This window comes from Zingiber officinale, chromosome 1A (assembly GCF_018446385.1).
Source record: "Zingiber officinale cultivar Zhangliang chromosome 1A, Zo_v1.1, whole genome shotgun sequence".
NCBI classification, from domain to species: Eukaryota; Viridiplantae; Streptophyta; class Magnoliopsida; order Zingiberales; family Zingiberaceae; genus Zingiber; species Zingiber officinale.
The window spans coordinates 186,725,288-186,749,121 of NC_055987.1; the positions used below are offsets into that span (position 1 = coordinate 186,725,288).

A 23,834-nucleotide genomic window follows, 5' to 3' on the forward strand; every position below is an offset into this window, starting at 1 on the left:
GCTTATTGACACCATATGCGTGTTGTACAGGGACGAATCTTAAGTTCCAGCTCGAGCTAGCTTCAGGCCAAGTTCTATTTAAAATGCTCAATTGGTTCCAATCTTTGAACAACTTTAATCGTGTTCATCCTTCAAATTTACCCTTTTCTTTGGGTGGCCGAGGGGAGACGTCAAAGACATAGGTGCTTTTGTAGGAGTTCTTTCGAACCCTAAGACATCTTCAATAGGCAAAAGGCAGAGAAGTGAAGTAGACGCAACAAGGTTCAAATACCAGAGGAACACACAAATTCACAATGAAAAATAACATCAACTCCAGAAACAAAAACAATAAAAAAAATGCATTCATTTCTTTTTCCCTCTCATTTGACTACAATCTGACCATTTAATCTTCCTGCTGACCGAGCTGTTGACTTTGTCGCACCCAGAACAATCTGTTGGGACTGACTTGTTCTTGTTTCCGCGGAGGCTCAAGTCAATCTCATTCGCGCATACTACTTTTGTTCTTTAATGCAAAAGCGAACAAGAATGTTTTACTTTTCGTCCAAGAAAAAATGAAGACTGTTCACAAGCGAGGAACAACTAGAAGATGAGAATCTAGTCAAAAAGCTAGATCTGCTGACGAAGTTATCGAGCTGCCCGATGTTTCGACAACTTTTGTTTACATTTCCATGCCACGAGCCCAATTCCAACTTATCCTCTGCCAGCAGGCAAGCACCAACAAAAAGTCAACCCAACGCAAATACTTTGACCCGAAACATTTGTGTGTGTGGGTAAAGATGATACGCGAACCAATTGACTCAAGGAAATAAATGACAAGTCTTGATCAAGCCAACTCGGTTTGGTGGACCTGACCAAATCTACCTTGTCCGTGTGGGAAGCCATTGACTTTCTAATGGAATTTGTCAGACCAAACTAAGCCTATATAAACTCCAAGAATGTATTGCCAGTTCCTCACGGCTCGAGATTTTCAAACACTCGGATGGGTTTCATCACGAAGGAACAGATCATCGAGTCCCAGGAGACCTTTTGCCTCTTCGATCGCGACGGAGATGGTTTGTTCTTGGTTCCTATCCTCTGACTGAACCCTGCCTGATCTCCATTTTGGTGAATTGTGTTAAATCATGTTTGGTTCCTTAGGTTGCATTACAATGGGTGAGCTCTCGATGATGATCAAGTCATTAGGATTGAGGGCTACCGAGGAGGAGTTGCAAGAAATGATAAGTGAGGTCGATGCGGACGGCAGCGGAGCGATCGAGTTCGAAGAGTTCTTGAGCTTCATGGCTAAAAAAATGAATGTAAGCAGTCCACGATACTATTTTCGTGTAGCTTGTTGAGTTAGTAGTCATTTCACAGGAGATTCATTGTTGTTGGCTCTTAATAATTAGGAGACCGATTCAGAAGAGGAAGTGAGGGAGGCATTCAAAGTGTTTGACAAGGATCAAAATGGTTTCATTTCTAAGAATGAGGTGAGATAGAGTTAATATCTAACTTTTTTAGTGTATTATTATGTTTGCGTAGACTTTTGCAGTTTAAAGAAGGAAAGTTTTGTGATTTTGCAGTTGAAGAATGTGATGATAAGTCTGGGAGAGAAACTGACAGACGAGGAGGTGGATCAAATGATCGAAGAGGCAGATTTAGATGGAGATGGGCAGGTAAACTACGAGGAATTTGTGAAGATGATGACATCTTTATAGAAAGAAAAATAGGATTTGAGAGGTTCTTGTTGTTAGAATTGTCATACATCATCAATAATAAACTAACGGATGTATCTATAATAAAATCTAGCTATCATTAATCTTTAAAGTAATATTGAAATTTAAAACAATAGTTAATGAAGAGCTTATCTAAATTCATCGCAACAACTATTGCTTCTTATTTGTAACCGAAGATCCTAGGAACGCAACGGATGTCTTCCATGGGAATGAGCCAGCAACCCAAGGTCTTTGCAATAGAGAAGAATAAGTAAGATGAAAAGAGCATAATTCAGCATGTCATAAATGAATCATATTTCTACCTTTATATATCTGGCCCAACTTATGGAAACTATTCACCATAAAGTCCATCCCTCATTAACAACCTATCAATGTTAATGAACATGATTAATGAATCTACACATTAAATCCGCATCCATTTAATCCAAACCCCCTTTATATGCAATCAAACATTAAATCACTTAATTAGTGTTAAATTTCCTTAATGACAATTAATTTTGTGTGTGTTAATCAATTATAAGTCTACCTTATGGAGATTAAGACCACTCATGTAGACTTAATTAGATTTAGTTCACCGATATGGACTTAATCTTACAATTTACCACTTAGGTTATACTTGATTCCTTATATACCACAGAACCCCTTAGTTAAGCTCAACATGTCAAACTTTATAGGTTAAATACCCCTTTAAATAATTTGATCCATTAAATCAATTAGTACAAGACAAAAGAAGTCATAGTTACTATAATTGTAACAAGACTCAACAATAATCATAGTACTAATATTATTAATGATATAAATCAAATATGAATGTGTAGTACAAGAATAACATAAAATGTGATCTATGAGTGTCCATTTTCAATAAGTTTTCTTTATGATCTAAACTGAGTCCAAATCATATTTATCAAAATCTTATGATAAACTATAGTGGTAAATCATGATTCAACCTTATGACTCCAAATGGAGTTTACATCATATTTACAACAACTAAATATAAAACTACAACAGTAAATATGATATCCATATGTCAAAGAAAGTCAAAACCAAGCATACGTATAAAAAATTCTACAGTATATAAAATGAGCCAAAAATATGTATTCATGAATATAGAGCATCACACAAAATACAATTCCTATATAATGGACATTTCATCAAAAGGAAGAACCCTTATATTCAGCACACACTAATAAAACACCTTGGATGATAAGCCCTTGGTGAGTGGATCTGCTAATATGGAATCTGTCCTTATATGTTTTATCATTATTTGACCATTCTGAACTCTTTCTTTACCATAAAAAATTTTATGTATATGTGTTTAGACTTCAACGAACTATAGTTATTCTTGAAATATAATTTTGTAGTTTTATTATCACAGTTGATTCTCAATGACCTGTTAATATACCTAATTATTTATAAACATGTGATAAGGTTTTGCATTCATATCCCGTGATTGGAAGCTCCATAGCAGGTTATAAACGCTGCCTTTATAGTGGAAGTGGCTATTAATGTCCGTTTGATGCTTTTCCATGATACAACCCCTACTGTCATCATAAAGACATAACCTGAAGTGAATCTCCTCCTATTCAAGTATCCAGTAAAATTGGAGTCTGAATATCCAATGATCTTCAGATGACATGATATCCGATATATAAGGATATGATCCTTCATTCTTTGCAAATACCGTATAATTCTCTTTATAGCTTCTTAATGCTCTAGTCTAGAGTTACTTAAATATCTACCCAACATCCCCACAATATACGCAAGATCCGAACGCATATATATTTTGGCATACATCAAACTCCCTACTACTGATGCATAGGGGAATTGTTACATTTCCTTAATCTCAAGTTCATGATGTAGACATTATTACAAGTTAAGTCTCACCCTTTACCACCAAAGTGTCGTCGGGAGCACAATTCTATATGTCATACTAAATGAGTACCTTTTCTATGTAGGTCTTTTGTGATAGTTCAAGTGTGTACCTTAAACGATCATGTACAATTTATATGTCTAAGACAAATGATGCATCACCAAGATCCTTCATTTCAAATTCATTGGATAGAAATAACTTAGTTTCTAGTAACAGACTCTTATCATTACTTGCAAGAAATATATCATCAACATACAAAATAAGTATAATAAACTTGCTCCACTGAACTTGATATACAAATATTGATCAACTGGATTCTCCTTGAAATCGTATGAAGAAACTATTTGATCAAACTTTCAATATCATTGACGTGATGTTTTCTTTAAACCATAAATGGACTTCTTTATTTTACATATTAGGTGATTTGAATCTCCTAACTCAAAGTTTTCCGATTACACCATGTATATAGTTTCCTCAATGTTTCCATTAGGAAACCTTGTCTTAATGTCCATTTGATATATTTCTAAATCATAATAAGTCACAAGTGTCATGATTATCTTAAGGGAGTCTTTTGTTGAAACAGACAAAAATGTCTCATTATAATCAATGTCCTTTTGAGTGAATCCTTTGGTGACTTGGTGTGTCTTATACTTTTCGACATTTTACAAGTTCCCAAACATTGTTGTTCGTCATAGACTTCATCTCTATCTTCATGACTTCGATCCATTTTTTTGGATGAGAGCATTGCTTGACTTTTGGAAGGATATGGGATCATCTTCCTGTAAGATCGGTGTGCACGTGAGAAGGGAGGGTGAATCACATATATTTTTAAAATGATTATCTTTTTAAAATACGAGTGTGCAGTGAAAAAATAAAAATAATTAAGTAAAGAAAAATAGAATTTGAATACAAGGAATTACATGGTTCTGAGTCTTCGACAACTCCTACTCTAAGACTCATAATTTCTCAGACCGTATCGATGGACAATTCACTATAAACTTCTTTCGAAACTGCTGGAAGAGGGAATTAATTGTAAGTATGAAAAACGAGAAAGTGTAACAATCTATACTTTCCTTTTGCAAGTATGAAAGATATATAAGAATATTAAATCATTATCGACACTTCAAAAATACAGAATCTGAATGGGCTCATGTGTTGGTATCGGTCTGCCGACAACGATTGGATGTCTTAGAGTAGTAGCGCAGTAACAGAGCGGAGTCGAAACACGTTGAAGCTCGTCATTTAGTTGTATGCAAGTTCTGGCCGAATAGCTCATTTCAAGAGTGTTGGAGGCTCCTCCAAGCTCATCTGAGGCTCCTCTAGCCTAAAAAATGAACCCCCAAAGTCTCGGACTTGATCACTTCTGGTGACTTCGATTTCTATCTGCATGAGGGTGCCTTCAAACTCTCTAACAAGCCTCCAATGCACCTCTAAGACACCTCCAATACCTCCAGGGTGCCTCCACACCATGCAGTTTTATCTGTCAATCTTAACTCCTTGAGGGCGTCTATGATTGGTCCAAGATTCATCCAAGCGATTTGAGGTACCTCCTAGCACCTTTGAGACACCTCGGGCACTGTTCATCCAAGGATGATTTTTGCTACTTTAACCCTGTAAAATATATTAGTTCAACAACAAAGTGTAACCTACAAAATAAGGTTAGCACAATATAGAAAAGCATTATTAATTAGATTATGTCTGTCGAAGACTAGGATTTAGTCATAGTCTTAGTTTAGGTATCCAAAATGAACATAAACTAGACTAACACCTAAAGTCCCTAATTGAGACTCATTCTCACTGAACTCACTAAAACATTCTTCTCTAGTGACTTAACTTACCATATAAAATCATTTCACTTGCCTTTAACCCACCAGGTCTTTCCGCCAGTTGTCAAGTTCGCAAACCCAACTAGACTTCGGCCAGCTGTCAGGTCCCGCGGATCCAGTTAGACTTTGTGCTAGATATTGGGTCACTCGTTGATCTATCTAGACTTCCCATCAGCTATCAAGTCCAACAAACATTGTTGGATTTCAGTTTGGTGTCAGATCCTCCAGACCTATCAAGTCTTGTACACTTAGTAAAAATATTAGATCACACCATACCTAATTTCAATTCATTTGTCATTCATCAAAACTTAGGTTTGAGCATTGGTGCAAATTGGACCAACACTTCCAACCAATGTTAAACTCATGCTCTTGGAGATATATATAATCACAAGATATCATGGATCTCCTTAGTGACACTTGATCTTGAAGTAATTGGGAGTTATGCTCAAATATAAGAGGGAATACCTCTATTTGAGCCGATGTACCTTCCAATTGTATTGGAAGTGATATGATAATATCATGGTCAACTACCCCTTCAGATTGTGCAACTTCAACTGCATATAAAATGGTAACCATTTCACTATTAGTTGCATCAGTAGTTGTTATATTAAGATTATCAATGTTTTCCTCAAATGATATTTCTCTAACTTTATCATTTCTACCATTCTCAATGAATTTGGTATTACCTGTCTCGAAAAAGGATCTACTCATGGGATTAGGGCTAAAATTTTTTACAAAATTCTCGACCCTTTCGGACTCCCAACCTGTTCCCGTCCCGAATTTTTCCCGACCCGAATCTTTCCTGACCCGAGTGGTCGAGATTTTTTCCTGACCCAACCAAAATCGAGAAAAGAATCGGGGACACAAGTTCTACCCGACGGGATTCCCGACCTGACTCGAATATATTAATAATATTTTTTAACTCGACTTTTAAAAAAAAAATAATATAGAAAACTAGGTTTAAAAATTAAAATATCTAAAAACTGAAGTATGATTTTAAAAAACACAAAAGAAACATAGAAAAGTAAGTAAATAGTAAACTAGGGTACTTACGTCGTTCACTTCATGCCACACGCGAATCATGGCGACACCGTACGTCGTTCGCCCTTCGTCGTTCGCCGTTCATCGTTCACCCTTCGCCCTCGCCCTCGCCCTCACCCTCGCCCTCGCGGTCTCGCCCTCGCCCTCGCGGTTCACCGACTTATTCCACTAGAACCCTAGCCCACGCCCACACGACCATACCTCCTTTTCAATCCGCTGCTTCTGCCTATCCATTCGGGAGCTCTCTTATCTCTCTTCCATTTCTCTGCGTGTTCGGTTATAACGTCCCTAACAACAATCGAAGCCGCGTTGCCTCCTCTGTTCTCGTATCGGGTCTTCACAGCTGACGTTTCCCTCCGGACCCTCCCTCCCTTAGTTCGTGTTCTACTGGCCAGGAAGCCAAGGCAGCAAAGAGCTACATTGATCAATAAAGGTATTTGCCAAAACTCATTATGGTTATGTATCTGAACCCCTTTTTGGTTATGTATCTGGAATTAGAAATGTTTAAGCCAAAGTCAAGGCAGGTATAGAAGTGGATGTTATTGTAGAAGATATTATGAAATGTCATGCATCAGTAGAGTTATACCAAACTGTTGCGGCTACGGAGTCAACAACGACGCATAAGAAAAAAATATTTTGATACAAATTGGACATTCAATTAACTGATCACAGTGCATCATAGGAGATGACTGATGCTCCTAGAGGAGTCATTTTTTATGGAACCCGTCTTCCCGAGACCATGGACATCTTTGGAATAATTTACCAGTTATCACAGTTCCTTGTTTTATGAAAAATGTTCAAACACTATTACTACCCATCATTTAAGTTCCTTTTCATCTGTCTTTTTGTCCATTTTGTTTCTCATATGAAGATCATAAATGGACAAATTTTGGATTCTCTAGTTTCTTCTTATATTGGAGTCTGATCATTTTAATGTCTTTAGTTTGATGTGGTTAAAATGTATTCTTGGTAACCTTTCTTCCTTTAAAATGAATCCAAGATATAGTGAATAAGGATATAATTTCTAGTTGTTTATTGTGATATGTCCAATAAGTATAAATGGATCCTGGGGCAATTTTTACTTATAGTTATCAGATTGTCTGTGGATTTTGGTCCTAGATCATGTTGAATTTTGTATGGTTATGGTAGTTTATGGAAATATCTAGGTCATTTTTTTTTTGTTATTGTATGACTAGTGTTCAAGTTACTAGCATGAGTATTACATGGTTACAATCATAGCTTATGTTTAATGCTGTTGCTTTCATATGGATTCAATTAATTTGTTCACCATGATGGTATGTGTATTATGTTTCTGGTGAACTAAATTTCTTATAATGTTCTCTACGTGTTATATAGGTTTTATATTTTTCTTAAATCTTGCTCCCTAATTACTTGAGTATCGTGAACATGCATTTGTATGCTATTTTGTCTAGTACATCTATCTAAATATTGTGTTATGCCTTATGGGGCTCAATAAAGTATTGATTCAAAAGTGTTTTGTCTTGTGATATATTTCTATATACATGATCCTGTCCGAAAGCTGAATCAACGGATGCTGGGCACGTGGCGTTCTCCGGGTCGCTAACGTAGATCGTCGGCTGATCGTACGAACCTCCGACGGACCTGCACAGAAGTCGGGCCGGGAAGGGGTTCCCGGCGGCGACCCTCCGACGCTCAAGTCAGGCAAGCTAACAGTGAAGAAGTGGCTCCCAAAAATTGTAGAGCGCGTACCTCCAGCGAAGTATAAGGCTCCTTATATAGAGCGGTGAAAGAGCTCACGCACACCTACCGAGGCAAATACGTGTCCTTAGCCCATGTCTTGGTATGTGTTTGTCAGAAAGCTTACCTGACACCATACTGCTACAGTCCAGACACGTCTTCGATGGGACAGCAGAACACCTTACCGCCAGATTTGGAGTATGGCCTAGTCATAGGACTTGACAGTTGTCATAAGATGTTCCTTGTCCTTCTCTCCCTACTCCATGCCGGGGCGTCCGGCCGCCCGACACTCATCTCCCATCCGGCCGGCCGGCACTCATCTCCCGTCGGGCCAGCCGGCACTCACATCACGTCCGGCCCTCCATATGCATCGGTATGCTGGGGAGATCCTCGGTAAGGTGCTATGTGGGGACTGCTAGCAGTATGTTACTTTATGTCTACGGCCGAGCATGACTTCTGCTCGGCCCTTCGTTACTGTTCAATCGAGCGCCGGAACCCCGACCCCTGTCGGGGCGCCTTTTGCCATCGGTTATTCACCGGTCGCGGCCGGGAGGTCGGCCCATCCTTCTCCGGTCGGCTGAGCGGTCCTTTGACTTCCACGTGGCGTTGACCCCTCAAAATGGGGGTCCCCTGTTCTAATCGCCGGATCACTTGCCTCCCCCTCAAGTCTAGTCGAAGGAGGCGAAGTCCGACTGACTGGACTGCCGATCAGACTGAGTAACGCCCGCTGCATTAGTCCGCTCGGACCCACGCTTTCTTTATTCTAGCCTTATCGGCGGGCCCGATCAGAGGTCGGCCTTTACAACCGAGCAGGACCTTCGAGAAAGTTATCCGTCCGGAGGATTTATAGACTCCGGCTGCTCGCCTTTTAACGTCGAATTTTACCGTCAGCGCCTGACGACCTTCCGCTCGGAGGGTTTATAGACGCCTGCTCGTCTCTCGATTTTTAACGTCGGAGCTCGACGGTCTTCCGCTCGGAGAGTTTATAGACGCCGGCTCGTCTCTCGATTTTTAACGTCGGAGCTCGACGATCTTCCGCTCGGAGAGTTTATAGACGCCGGCTCGTCTCTCGATTTTTAACGTCGGAGCTCGACGGCCTTCCGCTCAGAGAGTTTATAGACGCCGGCTCGTCTCTCGATTTTTAACGTTGGAGCTCGACGGCCTTCCGCTCGGAGAGTTTATAGACGTCGGCTCGTCTCTCGATTTTTAACGTCGGAGCTCGACGGTCTTCCGCTCGGAGAGTTTATAGAGGCTGGCTCGTCTCTCGATTTTTAACGTCGGAGCTCGACGGTCTTCCGCTCGGAGAGTTTATAGACGCCGGCTCGTCTCTCGATTTTTAACGTTGGAGCTCGACGGTCTTCCGCGTAGAGATTTTATAGACGCCGGCTCGTCTCTCGATTTTTAACGTCGGAGCTCGACGGTCTTCCGCTTGGAGAGTTTATAGACGTCGGCTCGTCTCTCGATTTTTAACGTCGGAGCTTGACGGCCTTCCGCTCGGAGAGTTTATAGACGTCGGCTCGTCTCTCGATTTTTAACGTCGGAGCTCGACGGTCTTCCGCTCGGCGGGTTTATAGACGCCGGCTCGTCTCTCGATTTTTAACGTCGGAGCTCGACGGTCTTCCGCTCGGCGGGTTTATAGACGCCAGCTCGTCTCTTGATATTTAACGTCGGAGCTCGACGGTCTTCCGCTCGGCAGGTTTATAGACGCCGGCTCGTCTCTCGATATTTAACGTCGGAGCTCGACGGCCTTTTAAGGCTAACTTTGAAGCGGCCGTTCGGCGAAGCTATTTGCCCTTTAATCATTTTTGCTTCCTGCATTACAAGTACATAGGCGGCCCAAAATATATACAAAAATGAGTTACATCAATGCACCTTTCACCCAGCTCGATAAGGCTGGAGATGATTCGCGCTCCATGGTCTATCCAGTTGCCGCCCGTCTTCATCCTCCAAATAATAAGCGTCCGAGCGGAGCTTTTCGATTATTTTGAAGGGGCCCTCCCAAGGAACTTCTAGCTTGCCGACGTCGCCGACCGGCTTCACTTTCTTCCAGATAAGATCGCCGACCTGGAATGATCTGGGGATTACGCGCCGGTTGTAATTTTGCTTCATTCTTTGACGATACGCCATCAGTCGGACGGACGCCTTGGCTCTTTCCTCTTCGACCAAATCCAACTCCATGTTCCTCCGTGGAAAGCATCACCGTGTGCTGTCGTCCAGCCTCGTCCATTGATTCCGTTCGGATGCAGGAGCCTTCCCACAGACGACGCCAAATTGATCCTGTCCGAAAGCTGAATCAACGGACGCTGGGCACGTGGCGCTCTCCGGGTCGCTGACGTAGATCGTCGGCTGATCGTACGAACCTCCGACGGACCTGCACAGAAGTCGGGCCGGGAAGGGGTTCCCGGCGGCAACCCTCCGACGCTCAAGTCAAGCAAGCTAACAGTGAAGAAGTGGCTCCCAAAAATTGTAGAGCACGTACCTCCAGCGAAGTATAAGGCTCCTTATATAGAGCGGTGAAAGAGCTCACGCACACCTACCGAGGCAAATACGTGTCCTTAGCCCATGCCTCGGTATGTGTTTGTCAGAAAGCTTACCTGACACTATACTGCTACAGTCCAGGCACGTCTTCGATGGGACAGCAGAACACCTTACAGCCAGATTTGGAGTATGGCCTAGTCATAGGACTTGACAGCTGTCATAAGATGTTCCTTGTCCTTCTCTCCCTACTCCATGCCGGGGCGTCCGGCCGGCCGGCACTCATCTCCCGTCCGGCCGGACGACACTCACATCACGTCCGGCCTTCCATATGCATCGGTATGCTGGGGAGATCCTCGGTAAGGTGCTATGTGGGGACTGCTAGCAGTATGTTACTTTATGTCTACGGCCGAGCATGACTTCCACTCGGCCCTTCGTTACTGTTCAATCGAGCGCCGGAACCCCGACCCCTGTCGGGGCGCCTTTTGCCATCGGTTATTCACCGGTCGACCGGCCGGGAGGTCGACCCATCCTTCTCCGGTCGGCCGACCGGTCCTTTAACTTCCACGTGACGTTGACCCCTCAAAATGGGGGTCCCCTGTTCTAACCGTCGGATCAATACATTTTTAACATGATGTCAAATTGTCAATCTCTATTTTTCTTAAATCTTGCTCACCTAGCATTATCTTTTTAGTAATATTTGAATGTTTCTAACCGTGAAGCTATTTGATTCTGAACGATATTCATATTATTGTAGCCATTCATAAGTTCATTCATGGATACATCTAGCGGAAGTGGTAGCTCTCCTTCCTTCATTCAACCTTACATAGTATCTCCATCCAAAACATCAATCATTCATGAGGAAGTAGTAGATATTGGAGGCAAAAGGAAAAAAGTAGCGGATGTATGGTCACACGCCAAGAAAATTATAAGGAGAAATGACAAAAATGAGGGCATTGTTGTTGTTGCTATTTGTAATTATTGCAAAACTGAAGTTCCTACCCATAGCAAAACACATGGGAATAATGGCATTAATAGACATGTGAAGAAATGCAAAAAGAATCCTCATAATGCAGTGAAGTCAGGTTCTTCTCAACCAATCTTAACACAGTCGTCCATGAATAATGCTTTGACACCCCACATCTTTTGCCAAAAAAAGCTTGAAGATAAGGTTGTTGCATTTGTTGTTAAAGATGAGATGCCATTTAGGGCAGTGGAAGGGGCAGGGTTTATAGAGATGATGAAGGAAGCTCAACCTCGATTCAAGATTCCCAATAGAAAGAAAAATTACATCTCTTGTATGGGATTTATATGCACTGGAGATGACTAATATAAAGAGTGTCATTGGTGATCAAAGGGTAAGTATCACAACCGATACTTGGACCTCAATTCAGAATATCAATTACATGGTAATCACAACTCATTTCTTGGACAATGATTGGAAGTTGCATAAGCGAATATAAATTTCACCAAGATTACCTCTCACAAAGGAGATGACATTGGCAAAGTTTTAGAAACGTGCTTGAGCGATTAGGGGATAGATAAAGTTTTCACTATCACAGTTGATAATGCTAGCACGAATGATAAAGCAGTGGAGTACATGGGAAAGAGGCTAAAGGAAATGAGCACTCTATTATTTGATGGTAAATACTTGCATTTGAGATGTTGTTATCATATTATAAATTTAATTGTCAAGAGTGGGTTGAAGTTTCTTAATGAGTCAGTTGAGTCCATTAGAAACTGTGTGAAATATATTCACTCTTCTGGGGCATGGTTAGACCAATTTAGGGAGTGCACTATCCTATTGAAGATGGATAAAATGTCAACTGTTCCAATGGATGTGCCTACGAGATGGAATTTCACCTATACAATGCTTTTTGTTGCATACAAGTTTAAAAAAATGTTTAGTAGGATGGCAGAGAATGTTCAATTTGTTGAATACTTTGAAGAGGTAAATGGTTCGGAGAAGAAAAAGAGAGTGGGGCCTCCTATGGAAAAAGATTGGGAGAAAGCACAAGTCTTTGTGAATTTTCTCAAAAAGTTTCATGATACTACATTGCAACTTAGTGCTACCAAGAAAACTACATCACCCTTGATTTGGGAGGGAATAGTTGCAATGAGGATGATTATTAATGAGACAATACTTGACACTACTGATCCTTCATTACAAGAAGTTGCTAAGAGAATGGAGAGTAAGTTCAATAAGTATTGGGGTAATCTTGAGAAGGTGAACAAGCTTGTTTTCCTAGGTTACATTCTAGATCCTTGTTATAAACTTCAAATGATTGGGATCCATTTGGGAGATATGAAATTGGATGCTAGTAAAATACAATCCTTTGTTGATGGTTTAAAGAATTGTCTAATGGAATTGTATCATGCATATAAAGGGAATTCACCTTTGGATCATATTAATGGGATTGATGATGGTGATGTAGATAAAGATTTGATGGAAATATATAAGAATGATCCCATTAAATTAAATTATCATCTGAAAATGGCTCAACTAAGAAAAGCTCAAAAGCAGACAGAAATAACCAATGAGATGGACAAGTACTTCTCGGATCCTTTTGTGAAATGGAGCTCAAGCTTCGATATTTTGGAATGGTGGAAAGGAAATACAACGACATTTCCAGTCTTGTCTAAGATTGCCAAGGATATTTTTTTCAATCCCTTCATCTACTGTTGCTAGTGAGAATGCTTTTAACCTTGGGAGGAGGGTTGTAGATCCATTTAGGCCATCATTGCATCCCAAAATGGTAGAGGCACTAGTGTGCACTAGTGACTGGCTAAGAGGTAAAGAAATTAACTTATATAAGGAGTCGATAGAAGATGAATTCAATTTTTATAAGGATTGTGAAGAAGTTGTCACAAGTAAGTCAATATTTAACTTGTTTATCTTGGTATAGACTATAGAATATAGATTATGCTTATATAATATTTGTTGTTTATAGGTACCCTCATTGCTTAATTGTGGATGCTCCTGCTTACCAGATAAAGGCAGATATTGAAGAATATGAATATCATCAGCACCAGTGTTTTGTGAATGATGATCTTTAAGACATCTATTTAGTTATCCGTTGACATTTTTATAATCAAGTTTCTAGTCATTTATAAACATTTGTATCTTTTTATTTCTAACTATTGCAGTGTTGCTATCTCCATCAATGTGTATCTTTTCATTTACCTGAAACCCCTAAGTTTTATATTAGTTTCTGCATGAAAATTTCTAGTATTATGTCTTAGGGCACAAGTTATTTGTTCGTGGTTTGTCTTGGGACACTACATCAGAAACTCTATGCGTTGTGAGCCTGTGAGTGCTTTTCTGCTTGCTTGTTAAAAATACATGATGCATTTCCATTATGTGATTCTAAATATTTCATTGTTCTTGTAGCTCATCTTGCCTAAATGTGTAAAAATCTTCTTCTTCGATTTTTTTTTTTCAATCTTTACATGATATGCTTAAAGATAGCTTTTATTCAGGTTTTTAGCGTGCATGGAGAAATTGAGGAAGGGGTTGTTATTGTAGACAAGGTAACTGGGAAATCCAAAGGATATGACTCCATTACTTACAAGCATATGGCATCCACTATAAGGGCATTACAGGAACCAAGCAAGTTGATTGATGTAAGAAGTTTTGTCCAAACATGTAAATATAGTATCACCGTTGTTGTGTCTCTTATTCACTGTTATAGAATTTAAATGTCTCTTGTGTTGAATAACCATAGTTGGTTATCACTAACAGACTGATTTTGCAGTCCACAAATTCTTTATCTCCATCTACAATCATATTGATATTGAATAATGTATGCTAATTCAAAAACATCCATTTCTAACCATCCTACATATTCTTTAGTTTGAATTTTCTTTTACATACTTGATTTTTTTTTCACTCCATTGATCCCTTATTTTGAACATATGCTCATGGCTTAAATGGATGAATAATGAATTAATGGTACCTAAGCTTGAAATGCTACAGACCCTTCTAGATGTCCTATATGTTCTTTAGTTTGAACTTTCTTCTACATAATTTATTTATTTTTAGTTCGCCTCTGAGATAATTTATGCTATGCAACTTGACACCTAAGGAATACTTTATTGATCCCTTATTTTCAACATATGCTCATGGCTTAAATGGATGAACTAATGGTGCTTGAGCTTGGACTTATGCTGACATTAGTTTCACAATTTCGTCTTGTAATCTTTGGAGACTCCACTTATGACAGAATTTGCCATGTGTAGGAATTATAAGCCAAATTGAAAAGTTCGGTTGTGACAACTGAGATCTATTCTGGAATTGGAACAGTAAATTGGGAAATCAATGACAATGACATCAATATTTAAGTTACTATGTTCTCCTAGGGGCTTCAGTTGTAAATAATTAGAGATTTCTTATAAATCTATCAAACCAAAGGGTGTAAATTTAATGAATGATCCTAATAATTTTCCTCTTAATATGGTAATTGAACTAGAATTCCCTTCCATCTTTTCTGTTCTTCCTCATTTTTGCGTGAGAATCTGATTACATTCTACTATTTAGAATCCTTCCTCATAATTTATTTGTTTCTTCATCTGTACAAAGCCTCAGCTATGTCATCCTCCATAGTGCTATTTTTCATGGAGCCACAAGATTTGCAATCTTACCGGAAGCCTCCAAAATGCTGCAAAGCCTCATTGCTTGCATCGCTCAGGTGAATTTTTCATCCAATTCCAGCAGCTTGTCCTCTTTGCTTGTTTTATTTTTATTATCTCTTCATTTCCAAAAGCCATTGGCGATTCTAGTTTCTTATGCTCTTTGTCCTGCCTGCTCCAGATTGTTATTTATGTTTTCTTTCAGTTCTAGATTTGATTTAAACAGATTTCTTCTTCGTCATGGATTTCCTCTGCTTCCTGCAGTATAACAACAAGATCCTCTTCTTCAAAAATAGTTCCCACTCCCCTCTCTCACTTCTTCCTATTCCACTTCTCATTGGTTTCCAGTAGTAATATATTTTGTAATTGCATATTTATCTATTTTTTTATCATCTGAACTGTTTTTCGTTCTTTTGGAAGTTGATTTGGTTCATCACAATTGTTTCAGCTGTTTCTACATATGTTTTTCTGTTTCTCAGAACTTTTTTTGTCTCATTAGACTGATCTGGATATGGTGTAATGTCAACAAAATTCCAATGTTAGTCTTCTTGGTTGTAAGCCTCTTGTGTTAGGAACACCATTGATATATCAGACAATTCCTGCTGGTCTGCTTACACTTCTTTTGGTTTATCTCTAGTAGATTTATAGTATTTCTAGTAGTTTGATAATATCTCAGTAGTAGTACTAATATAGACTCAAAATGCTACTGTATAATGAAAATATTTGAACATTCAGGATATCATCTCACTACCCGACGGGATCTCAAATATTCGGGATCCCGAATATTCAGATCCCAACGCTTGTTGGGTACGGGATCGGGAGAAAAATTGATTCCCAATTTTTATCAGAACGGGAATTGGGTAAGATGGTTACGGGACGGGTCCCTACCCGATTCCACCCCTACATGGGATTGAAAAACTTGATACCTCTTGAGTTTTTAGAGTATCCTAGAAAATGCAGCTAACGGTTCTTAAGTTCAATTTTCTTTCGTTAGGCCTATAGAGCCTAGATTCAGGTGGACAACCCCAAACATATAGACCGAGATAGTATCACTCCACCTGTCCATAACTCGTATGAGATTTTTGTTATCGCCTTACTAGGAATTCTATTGAGTGAGTAAATCATAGTCTTGAGTATCTCAACCCATAAAGACTCTTGTAGAGAATAAAATACAATCATATTTTTTACCATATCTTTTAGAGTCTGATTTCGTCGCTCTGCCATACCATTCTACTAAGGAGTCTCACACATGGTGTATTGCATCATGATTTCACACTCTATTAGGTAATCTACAAATGGCTAAGGATGTTGTTCACTTGATCCGTTAGATCTACCATAGTATCATCGTCACGATATGATTTTATGGCCTTAATCTTCTTACTAAGTTGATTTTCAACTTCGACTTTGAAAGTTTTGAATATGTCCAGGGATTGCGACTTCTTGTGAATAAGGTATAAGTATCCGTATCGGGAATAGTCGTCTATAAACCTTATAAAGTATATTTGTTCGTTCCAAGAAACTTCAGGGAATGCTCCACAAATATTCGTATATATAAACTCTAAAACTCCATTGCTTCGCTTTGAACCATTATTACTTTTGTTAGTTGTTTTCCCCTTGATACACTCAATACAAATTCTACAAGCTGACATATTAAGGGAATCAAAGAATTTCTAGTAACATTAACTTTTCTATGCATGGTTTAGAAATATGCTATAAATGCCTATGCCATAATATTGATAGATTCTCATTTGTCACACCATGATTCACACCTATACTATGCATCACAATATTATCTATATAAGTTTCAGTGTCTAATCTGTATAGTTTGTCAATCAAGGAATCAATACTGTTGGATCGGAAAGAACGCTAGAGGGGGGAGAGGGGGGTGAATAGCGATCGTCAAAAATCGATAATTAAATCGAGTACGCAGAGGAAGAAAAAAATAAGAACAACGCTAACAAACTAAGTTTTACTTGGTTCGGAGTCTTTGTCGACTCCTACTCCAAGGCTCACACTCGTCGAGTACTTTCGTGGGATAATCCACTAATAGTTCGCAAAAAGGGTTACACGATAAATACAAGAACCATAATATAAAATTATCAACAACAAGGGAAATAAAAATCAGAGTCGCAGGTTGTCGGAGAATCTTCACAGCGTCGCAGGAGCGCCTTTGGAGCAGCGCGCAAAAAGCAATTGCAGAAAAAAGTTGTTGTACTTTGCTCCTGGTGGAAGGCTACTTATATAGGCAGTTCTGGGCGCCTGGATCCCTTCCGGGCGCGTTAGTCATCCAATCAACGTGCTCCAAGCTAGCGACAAGATAGATTTTGGGCATTCCGGGCGCTCGGACCAACTTTTCCAGCAACCTTTGTTTCCTACAAAATAAAGTTAGTCCAAGATAATAAAACTTATATTACCCTGCAATACAAGTGTTAACACAATTATAGTCAAAAGTAGTAATTAGATTCTGTCTCCTTGAGACCAGAATCTAGTCAAGATCTCAACTTAGATTTTCCAAATGGATCTAAGTTGAATCGACACCTACTGTTCCCTTAAACGGGAAACGCGTCCTCACCAAGTCACTTTCCTCCAGTGACTTACCTTAACTTATCGCTTTGCCAGACATCTGGTCAACCCGTCGACCTGTCCGAACTTCATGCCAGCTATCCGGTCGACCCATTGACCAAGCTGAATTTCGTGTCAGATATCCGGTCAACCCGTTGACCTTTCTGGATTTCATACCAGTTATCTGGTCGGCCTGTCGACCTAGCTAGATTTCTTGCCAGATATTCAATCAGCTCGTCGACTCATCTGGACTTCTCCTGCATACTTAGTTAAATCGTTAGATCATATTAAACATAACTTAACTTACTTTGTTATTCATCAAAACTTGAGTTAGACCGTTAGTGCAACCTACACCAACAATCTCCTCCTTTTTGATGCAATGACAACCTGGGTTAAATTAGGAAAAAATAATATGCAAAAATAAATGATATGATTTTTAAATTAGTCTTGTTTTGATGTTATGCTTGTCATTTTGCTAACTTAATCCACCTAACCCTCCCCCTTGACATTCATCAAAAACTAGGAATAGACAATGCATGGAAAAAAGTTGCTAAGTAAAGTAATAAAAAAAAACTTTGAAAATAGAAAATTTTCAGGATTACTTGGGGGAGTGAAAAATAGCTTAGAAAATAAGTTAAAATAAGTTACTTGGGGGAGTTGAAGAAAATCTTTAAAGACATCTTGTAAAGTGAAAGTAAAAACGTTATGTCAGGATTTCTAAAAATAAGGTGATTTTGAAATTGTTTTCCAAAGCTACAAAGTTTTTAAAATACAAGATTTCCAAAAGATACAAAAATTTGATAATTCTAAGTTTTTTGTAAAAATAACTTTAAAGATTAAAAAACTAAAAATGGTTTTTAAACTATACTAATTTTTCATAAGGTTTTCAAAAGAAAGGTTTTTACAAAAATAACTTAAAGGTTAGAAAATTCAAAATTATTTTTCAAAACAAGAAATAATATTTTTCAAAAGAAATATTTTGAAAATTACTTTAAGGTAACTTTTGAAAATTCAAAAATGTCTTTTAAAATAATATTTCAAAAACTTAAATAATGGTCAAACTGATTTACAAAGCTATCATTTAAAAACATTAAGAGTGATAAAGTTGAAGTGTTTACAAACTTTACAGTTTTGAAAATGCTAGTAGTAAAAAAAAATAAAGTAATTTTTAAAATAATTTTTAAGTTATTAATCCTGCCCCTGAATTTGACATTATTTCAAAATAGACAACTAACAAAATTATCCTTAACTGTCTAACCATTAGTTACTTATTAACTATCAGAAGATAACAGTTTTCACTTAGTTAGTCAGGTTAAGTTAATTTTTCCAGTTAGTGTTTGACTAAGCTGAAAAACTTAACCTGATTACTGTTAGTTTGATATTTAATACCCAGACTTCTATTGATACACTGATATAAGCATCTTAAGTCCAGACAATCTGTCTATGCATCTCACCCCTTTCTAACTTTACTAATATACAAACAAGGTAGTCCTAGTGTGTTGGTAAGATGCTTAAGTCCTAGATCTATAGGAGCATACTTTCTGAGGGTTTGATCTAGAGTAAAGCTAAAAATAATTTTGAAAATTCTAAAAATAAGGGAAGTTTTGAGAAAAATAAATAACAAACTTTATCCTAGAATTTAAAAAAAAAAATTGAAAGTAATTTTGAAATTAAGAGCCCTAGTATATTAAGCACATTCCTAATTGTCGACGCAAGTTAATAAATTCACTTTCAGGGAGGGGTTTAGTGAATATGTCAGCTAGATTTGACTGGGACTCAATGTATTTGAGTTCAATATCACCTTTAGTGACATAATCCCTGATAAAGTGATGTCTAATTTTGATGTGTTTAGTTCTTGAATGATGCACAAGATTTTTGGTTAAATTAATTGAACTAACATTATCAATTAGTACTTTTATATTTGTAAAGTTTAAATTGAAGTCTTTTAAAGTGTGCATCATCTATAATAATTGGGCAACACATTCTCTTATAGCTATATATTCTATCTCAGTAGTAGATAAGGCAACACAGTATTGTTTCCTACTAAACCAGCGGACAAGTGATGGGTCAAATAACTGACACCCACCACTTGTACTTTTACGGTCCAGTTTATAGCCAGCATAGTCTGAGTCAAAGTTGTTGGGGTTGCAAGGTTGCATACATAGTCCCATATTGGAAACACATGGGAAAGATCATGGGTTTATAAGAGAAAAGATATCTCCATTGGCATGAGGCCCTTTGGGGAGAGCCGAAGAGCAAAACCATGAGGGCTTAGGCCCAAAGTGGACAATATCATGCAATTGTGGGGATATCTAAATTCTTTTCGATCCTATAATTGGTATCAGAGCCCGGACTACCAGAAGGTTTAACCGCCGACTGTGCCGACTGTGCACAAGAGCTATGGTATGATTGAGCCATGTGAGTACAATATTGACCTCGAACAAAGAAAGTGGGGGCTCCTATGTTCAGATCAAGAGGACCAGACACCAGACAGGAAGTCCTAGAAACACATGGGAAAGATCATGGGCTTATAAGAGAAAAGATATCTTCATTCGCATGAGGCCTTTTGGGGAGAGCCCAAGAGCAAAACCATGAGGGCTTAGGCCCAAAGTAGACAATATCATGCAATTGTGGAGATATCTAAATTCTTTTCGATCCTACAACTTCTTCCTATACACACTTAGTTATGAGCTTATTTAGTGTTCACTTATCCTTTTGAGTGTTGTAACTAATCTTAAAGGTAGTGAACTGTGTAAGCAGAGAGATTAGAATAAGGTTTACAAGGACGCTTTCAGACAAGTCTAATTTTAGTGTCTTAAGCCTTGTAACCAGGTTTGATATCTCCATGATGTACTCCCTAATGTTACTCTTCCTGTTGTATCGTATAGACACTAACTTCTTGAGAAGTATAGTAGTCTCAACCTTTTCATTTGAGGCAATCAATCTGCTAACTCCCTAATGAAAGTCTTGACATCCTTATTCTCAGTTATTGAACCTCTAAGTGATTCCAAAATAGGTATTTTCATGATTATTAGACTCATGTAATTTGATCGCTCCTACTTGTCAAAGATCACATTTTGATCCTTAATGAAGTCATTAGTTAAAGGTGTTTGGCGATCATGTCTAGATGCAAAGTCTAGATCCATGTAGCTCAATAAAACTGTAATATGTTCTTTTCATTGTCCAAAGCTTATGCCAGTAAGCATGGGGTTATTATTCAGATTAGCTGACATTGAGAGTATTACATAAACAAAAGCAAATAACATACTCAATTTAACAAACAATATATATATCTTTATAGTTGTGCAATAATAAAATACAACAAACAAAACATATAACTATAATAGAGATACCTAGTATAACATTACATTGAATTTTTTAACTAAATTGTAACTTACTAGTGGTACTCTCAAACAACTCATAATTACCATTATCTGCTACATAACTCATATTCCTTTGGGTCAACGTATTATGCGCATGATACTTTATTTATGAGCTTTCTTAGTTAGTTTATGTTTTCAACTATCACTCACAATATTTCTAATCAGTCACATAGTGTCCCTTCCTTTGGGCCAACACACTATGCACATGACTTAGAAGTTTAACTTAATTTGTGAGCTTCTTTAAATATATATTTGATATAAGAATGGTTTTTTCTTTGGGTCAATCACCCTTACCATGAACATACATCTCTCTACGTTAATACTCCTAACCTCCCCAATAGTTCTCACTTTGGCAATAGTATAGGTTCGACTAAGCAATAAGAGCGAAGAAGAATACAAAGAAAAACTATTAAAAACTGAGCTAAATTCAGCTATCAATCGATTGACAACATATATTAATCGATTAATACCCTTCTTAATTGATTGACAATAGGTGCCAATCGATTGATACGACTTATGTCCCTTTTCTAGGGAACGTCATTCGATTGCCAACCACTGGCAATTAATTAGTGTATAACAATTGAGTTTTCTAATCGATTTTGAAGGCTATTGTTCCTGAGTTCATCCACTCCAATTGATTAGTGTAATCGATCCATCGATCGATTCAGAAATTCTCTGTAGACAATCCAATGAACTGTAATTGATTGTCTCTTCACGAAAATCAATTGGTGAAAACCAATCAATTCAAAAACCCTCTGCGCTCAAAATCAAATTTAGTAATTGATCAACCCTCATGGTAATCAATTGGTGAACTCCAATCGCTCGCTCGATCGATCGATTCCAACCCTTTATGTGCATGATTTTGGGCATTCCAATTAATTGAGCCTTATGCTAATCAATTATTAAACACCAATCGATCAACTCAATTGATTTGGGAACTCTCTGTGCTCAAATTTGTGTTAACCAATCGAGTGGTGACTTTTCACCAATCGATTGATATCAAAAAACCTAATTTCTGAATATGATTTTTTAGCTCGAAAAATCCTATAATTTCATCGTTATTCGAGTTCTTCACAGATAATGTGAAAAACTCAAAATCTAGGTTATATCCTAGGGTTTTCCAATGCTATGTTTAATGGATATACATCAATTCGCTCATCCATAAGGAATAAAATGCAAAATTGATACATATTTCTAAATCGTCAAAAATATCATCAATCTTCAAAGCAATATTGAAAACCAAACAATAACAATAGCTAGCGAAGAGCTGACTTGAATCCATCGCAAAGGACTATTACTTCTTACTTATAGTTGAAGATCCTGGGAACACAACGGATGTCTTCTATAGGATTGAGCCAACAACCCAAGGTCCTTCTCAATAGAGAAGAAGAAGCAAGAGGAAGAGAGCACAATTCAACATGCCTTAAATAAATCATATCTCTTACTTTATATACTCGGTCCAACCTAGGAGGACTATCCACCATAAAGTTCATCTCTCATTAATAATACATCAATGTCAATGAACTTGGTTAATGAATTTATATATTGAATCCACATCCATTTAATTTAAATTCATTTTATATGCAATCAAATATTAGATCATTTAATTAAGGTTAAGTTTATTTAATGATAATTAGTTGTGTGTTAATCAAATATAAGCCCATCTTATGAATATTAAGCCCACATAAATGGACTTAGTTAGATTTAGTTCATCCATATGGACTTAATCCTACACTTGTTTACTTGTTTGTATAATTGTGTATTTTTTTAACAGCAATTTCAGACAGAAGATACAGAAAATAAACTTCTAAAGCGTTTTTTGATTGAAAAGTTGCATTCATTATTACTTGCACCATCTACTTCTAAGAACACAATGAACTTTAAGATAAACGTGTTCATCTGGAAAAGAGGGAGAGAAGAGGTGGTCCATATTATTGATTGGTCTCTAGCCTCAATGTGAAAGCCAAACAACTATCCTTCTTAGTGAGTAGCTATCGAGCTAGTGGAGATCACGTCCATCCTCCATGTTTTTAACAACAACATAACAACAATCAAACATTTTCTCATTAGGTAGGGTCGGCTGTATGAATCCTTTTATGCTATTGAGCTCTATCTCTTATTATATCATCATCTATATTTAAATAAATTTTATCTTGTTTTATTGTTGCTAACTAAGTCTTTTTTTGTCTTCCTCTTCCTCATTTGATATGCATGTTATCATAGTTTCACATCGCCTAATTGGAACATTTATTGGTCGTCTAAGTACATGTCCGTACCATCTTAAACGTGTCTCTCGGAGTTTTTCCTCAATAGATGCAACTCCGACTTTTTCTCTAATGCTCTCATTTCTTATTTTGTCCATCTTCGTATGTCCACACATCCATCTTAACATCCTCATCTCTGCAACTTTCATCTTCTGCTCATGTGCTCGAGTCATAGCCCAACTTTCAGCTCCATATAACATAGCAGGTTTAACTGCGATTTTATAGAACTTACCTTTAAGTTTAAGAGGTACTTTAAAGTCACATAAAACACTCAACACTCCCCTCCATTTCACCCATCCTACTTGTATTCTATGTAAGACATCTCTCTCAATCCCTCCATCATTTTGTAAAAA

At 37.9% G+C, this 23,834-nt stretch overlaps 1 protein-coding gene across 1 annotated transcript; it reads left to right on the top strand.

The window, feature by feature from the left end:
- The first annotated feature begins 956 nt into the window (after positions 1 to 956).
- LOC122013413 (neo-calmodulin-like) lies at positions 957 to 13,723 on the top strand. Its single transcript, XM_042569694.1, has 5 exons — positions 957 to 1,052; positions 1,138 to 1,295; positions 1,386 to 1,466; positions 1,560 to 1,652; positions 13,595 to 13,723. Exons 1-5 carry the CDS (start codon positions 980 to 982, stop codon positions 13,649 to 13,651), a joined length of 462 nt encoding a protein of 153 aa, XP_042425628.1. The 5' UTR covers positions 957 to 979; the 3' UTR covers positions 13,652 to 13,723.
- The last annotated feature ends 10,111 nt before the right edge of the window (positions 13,724 to 23,834 follow it).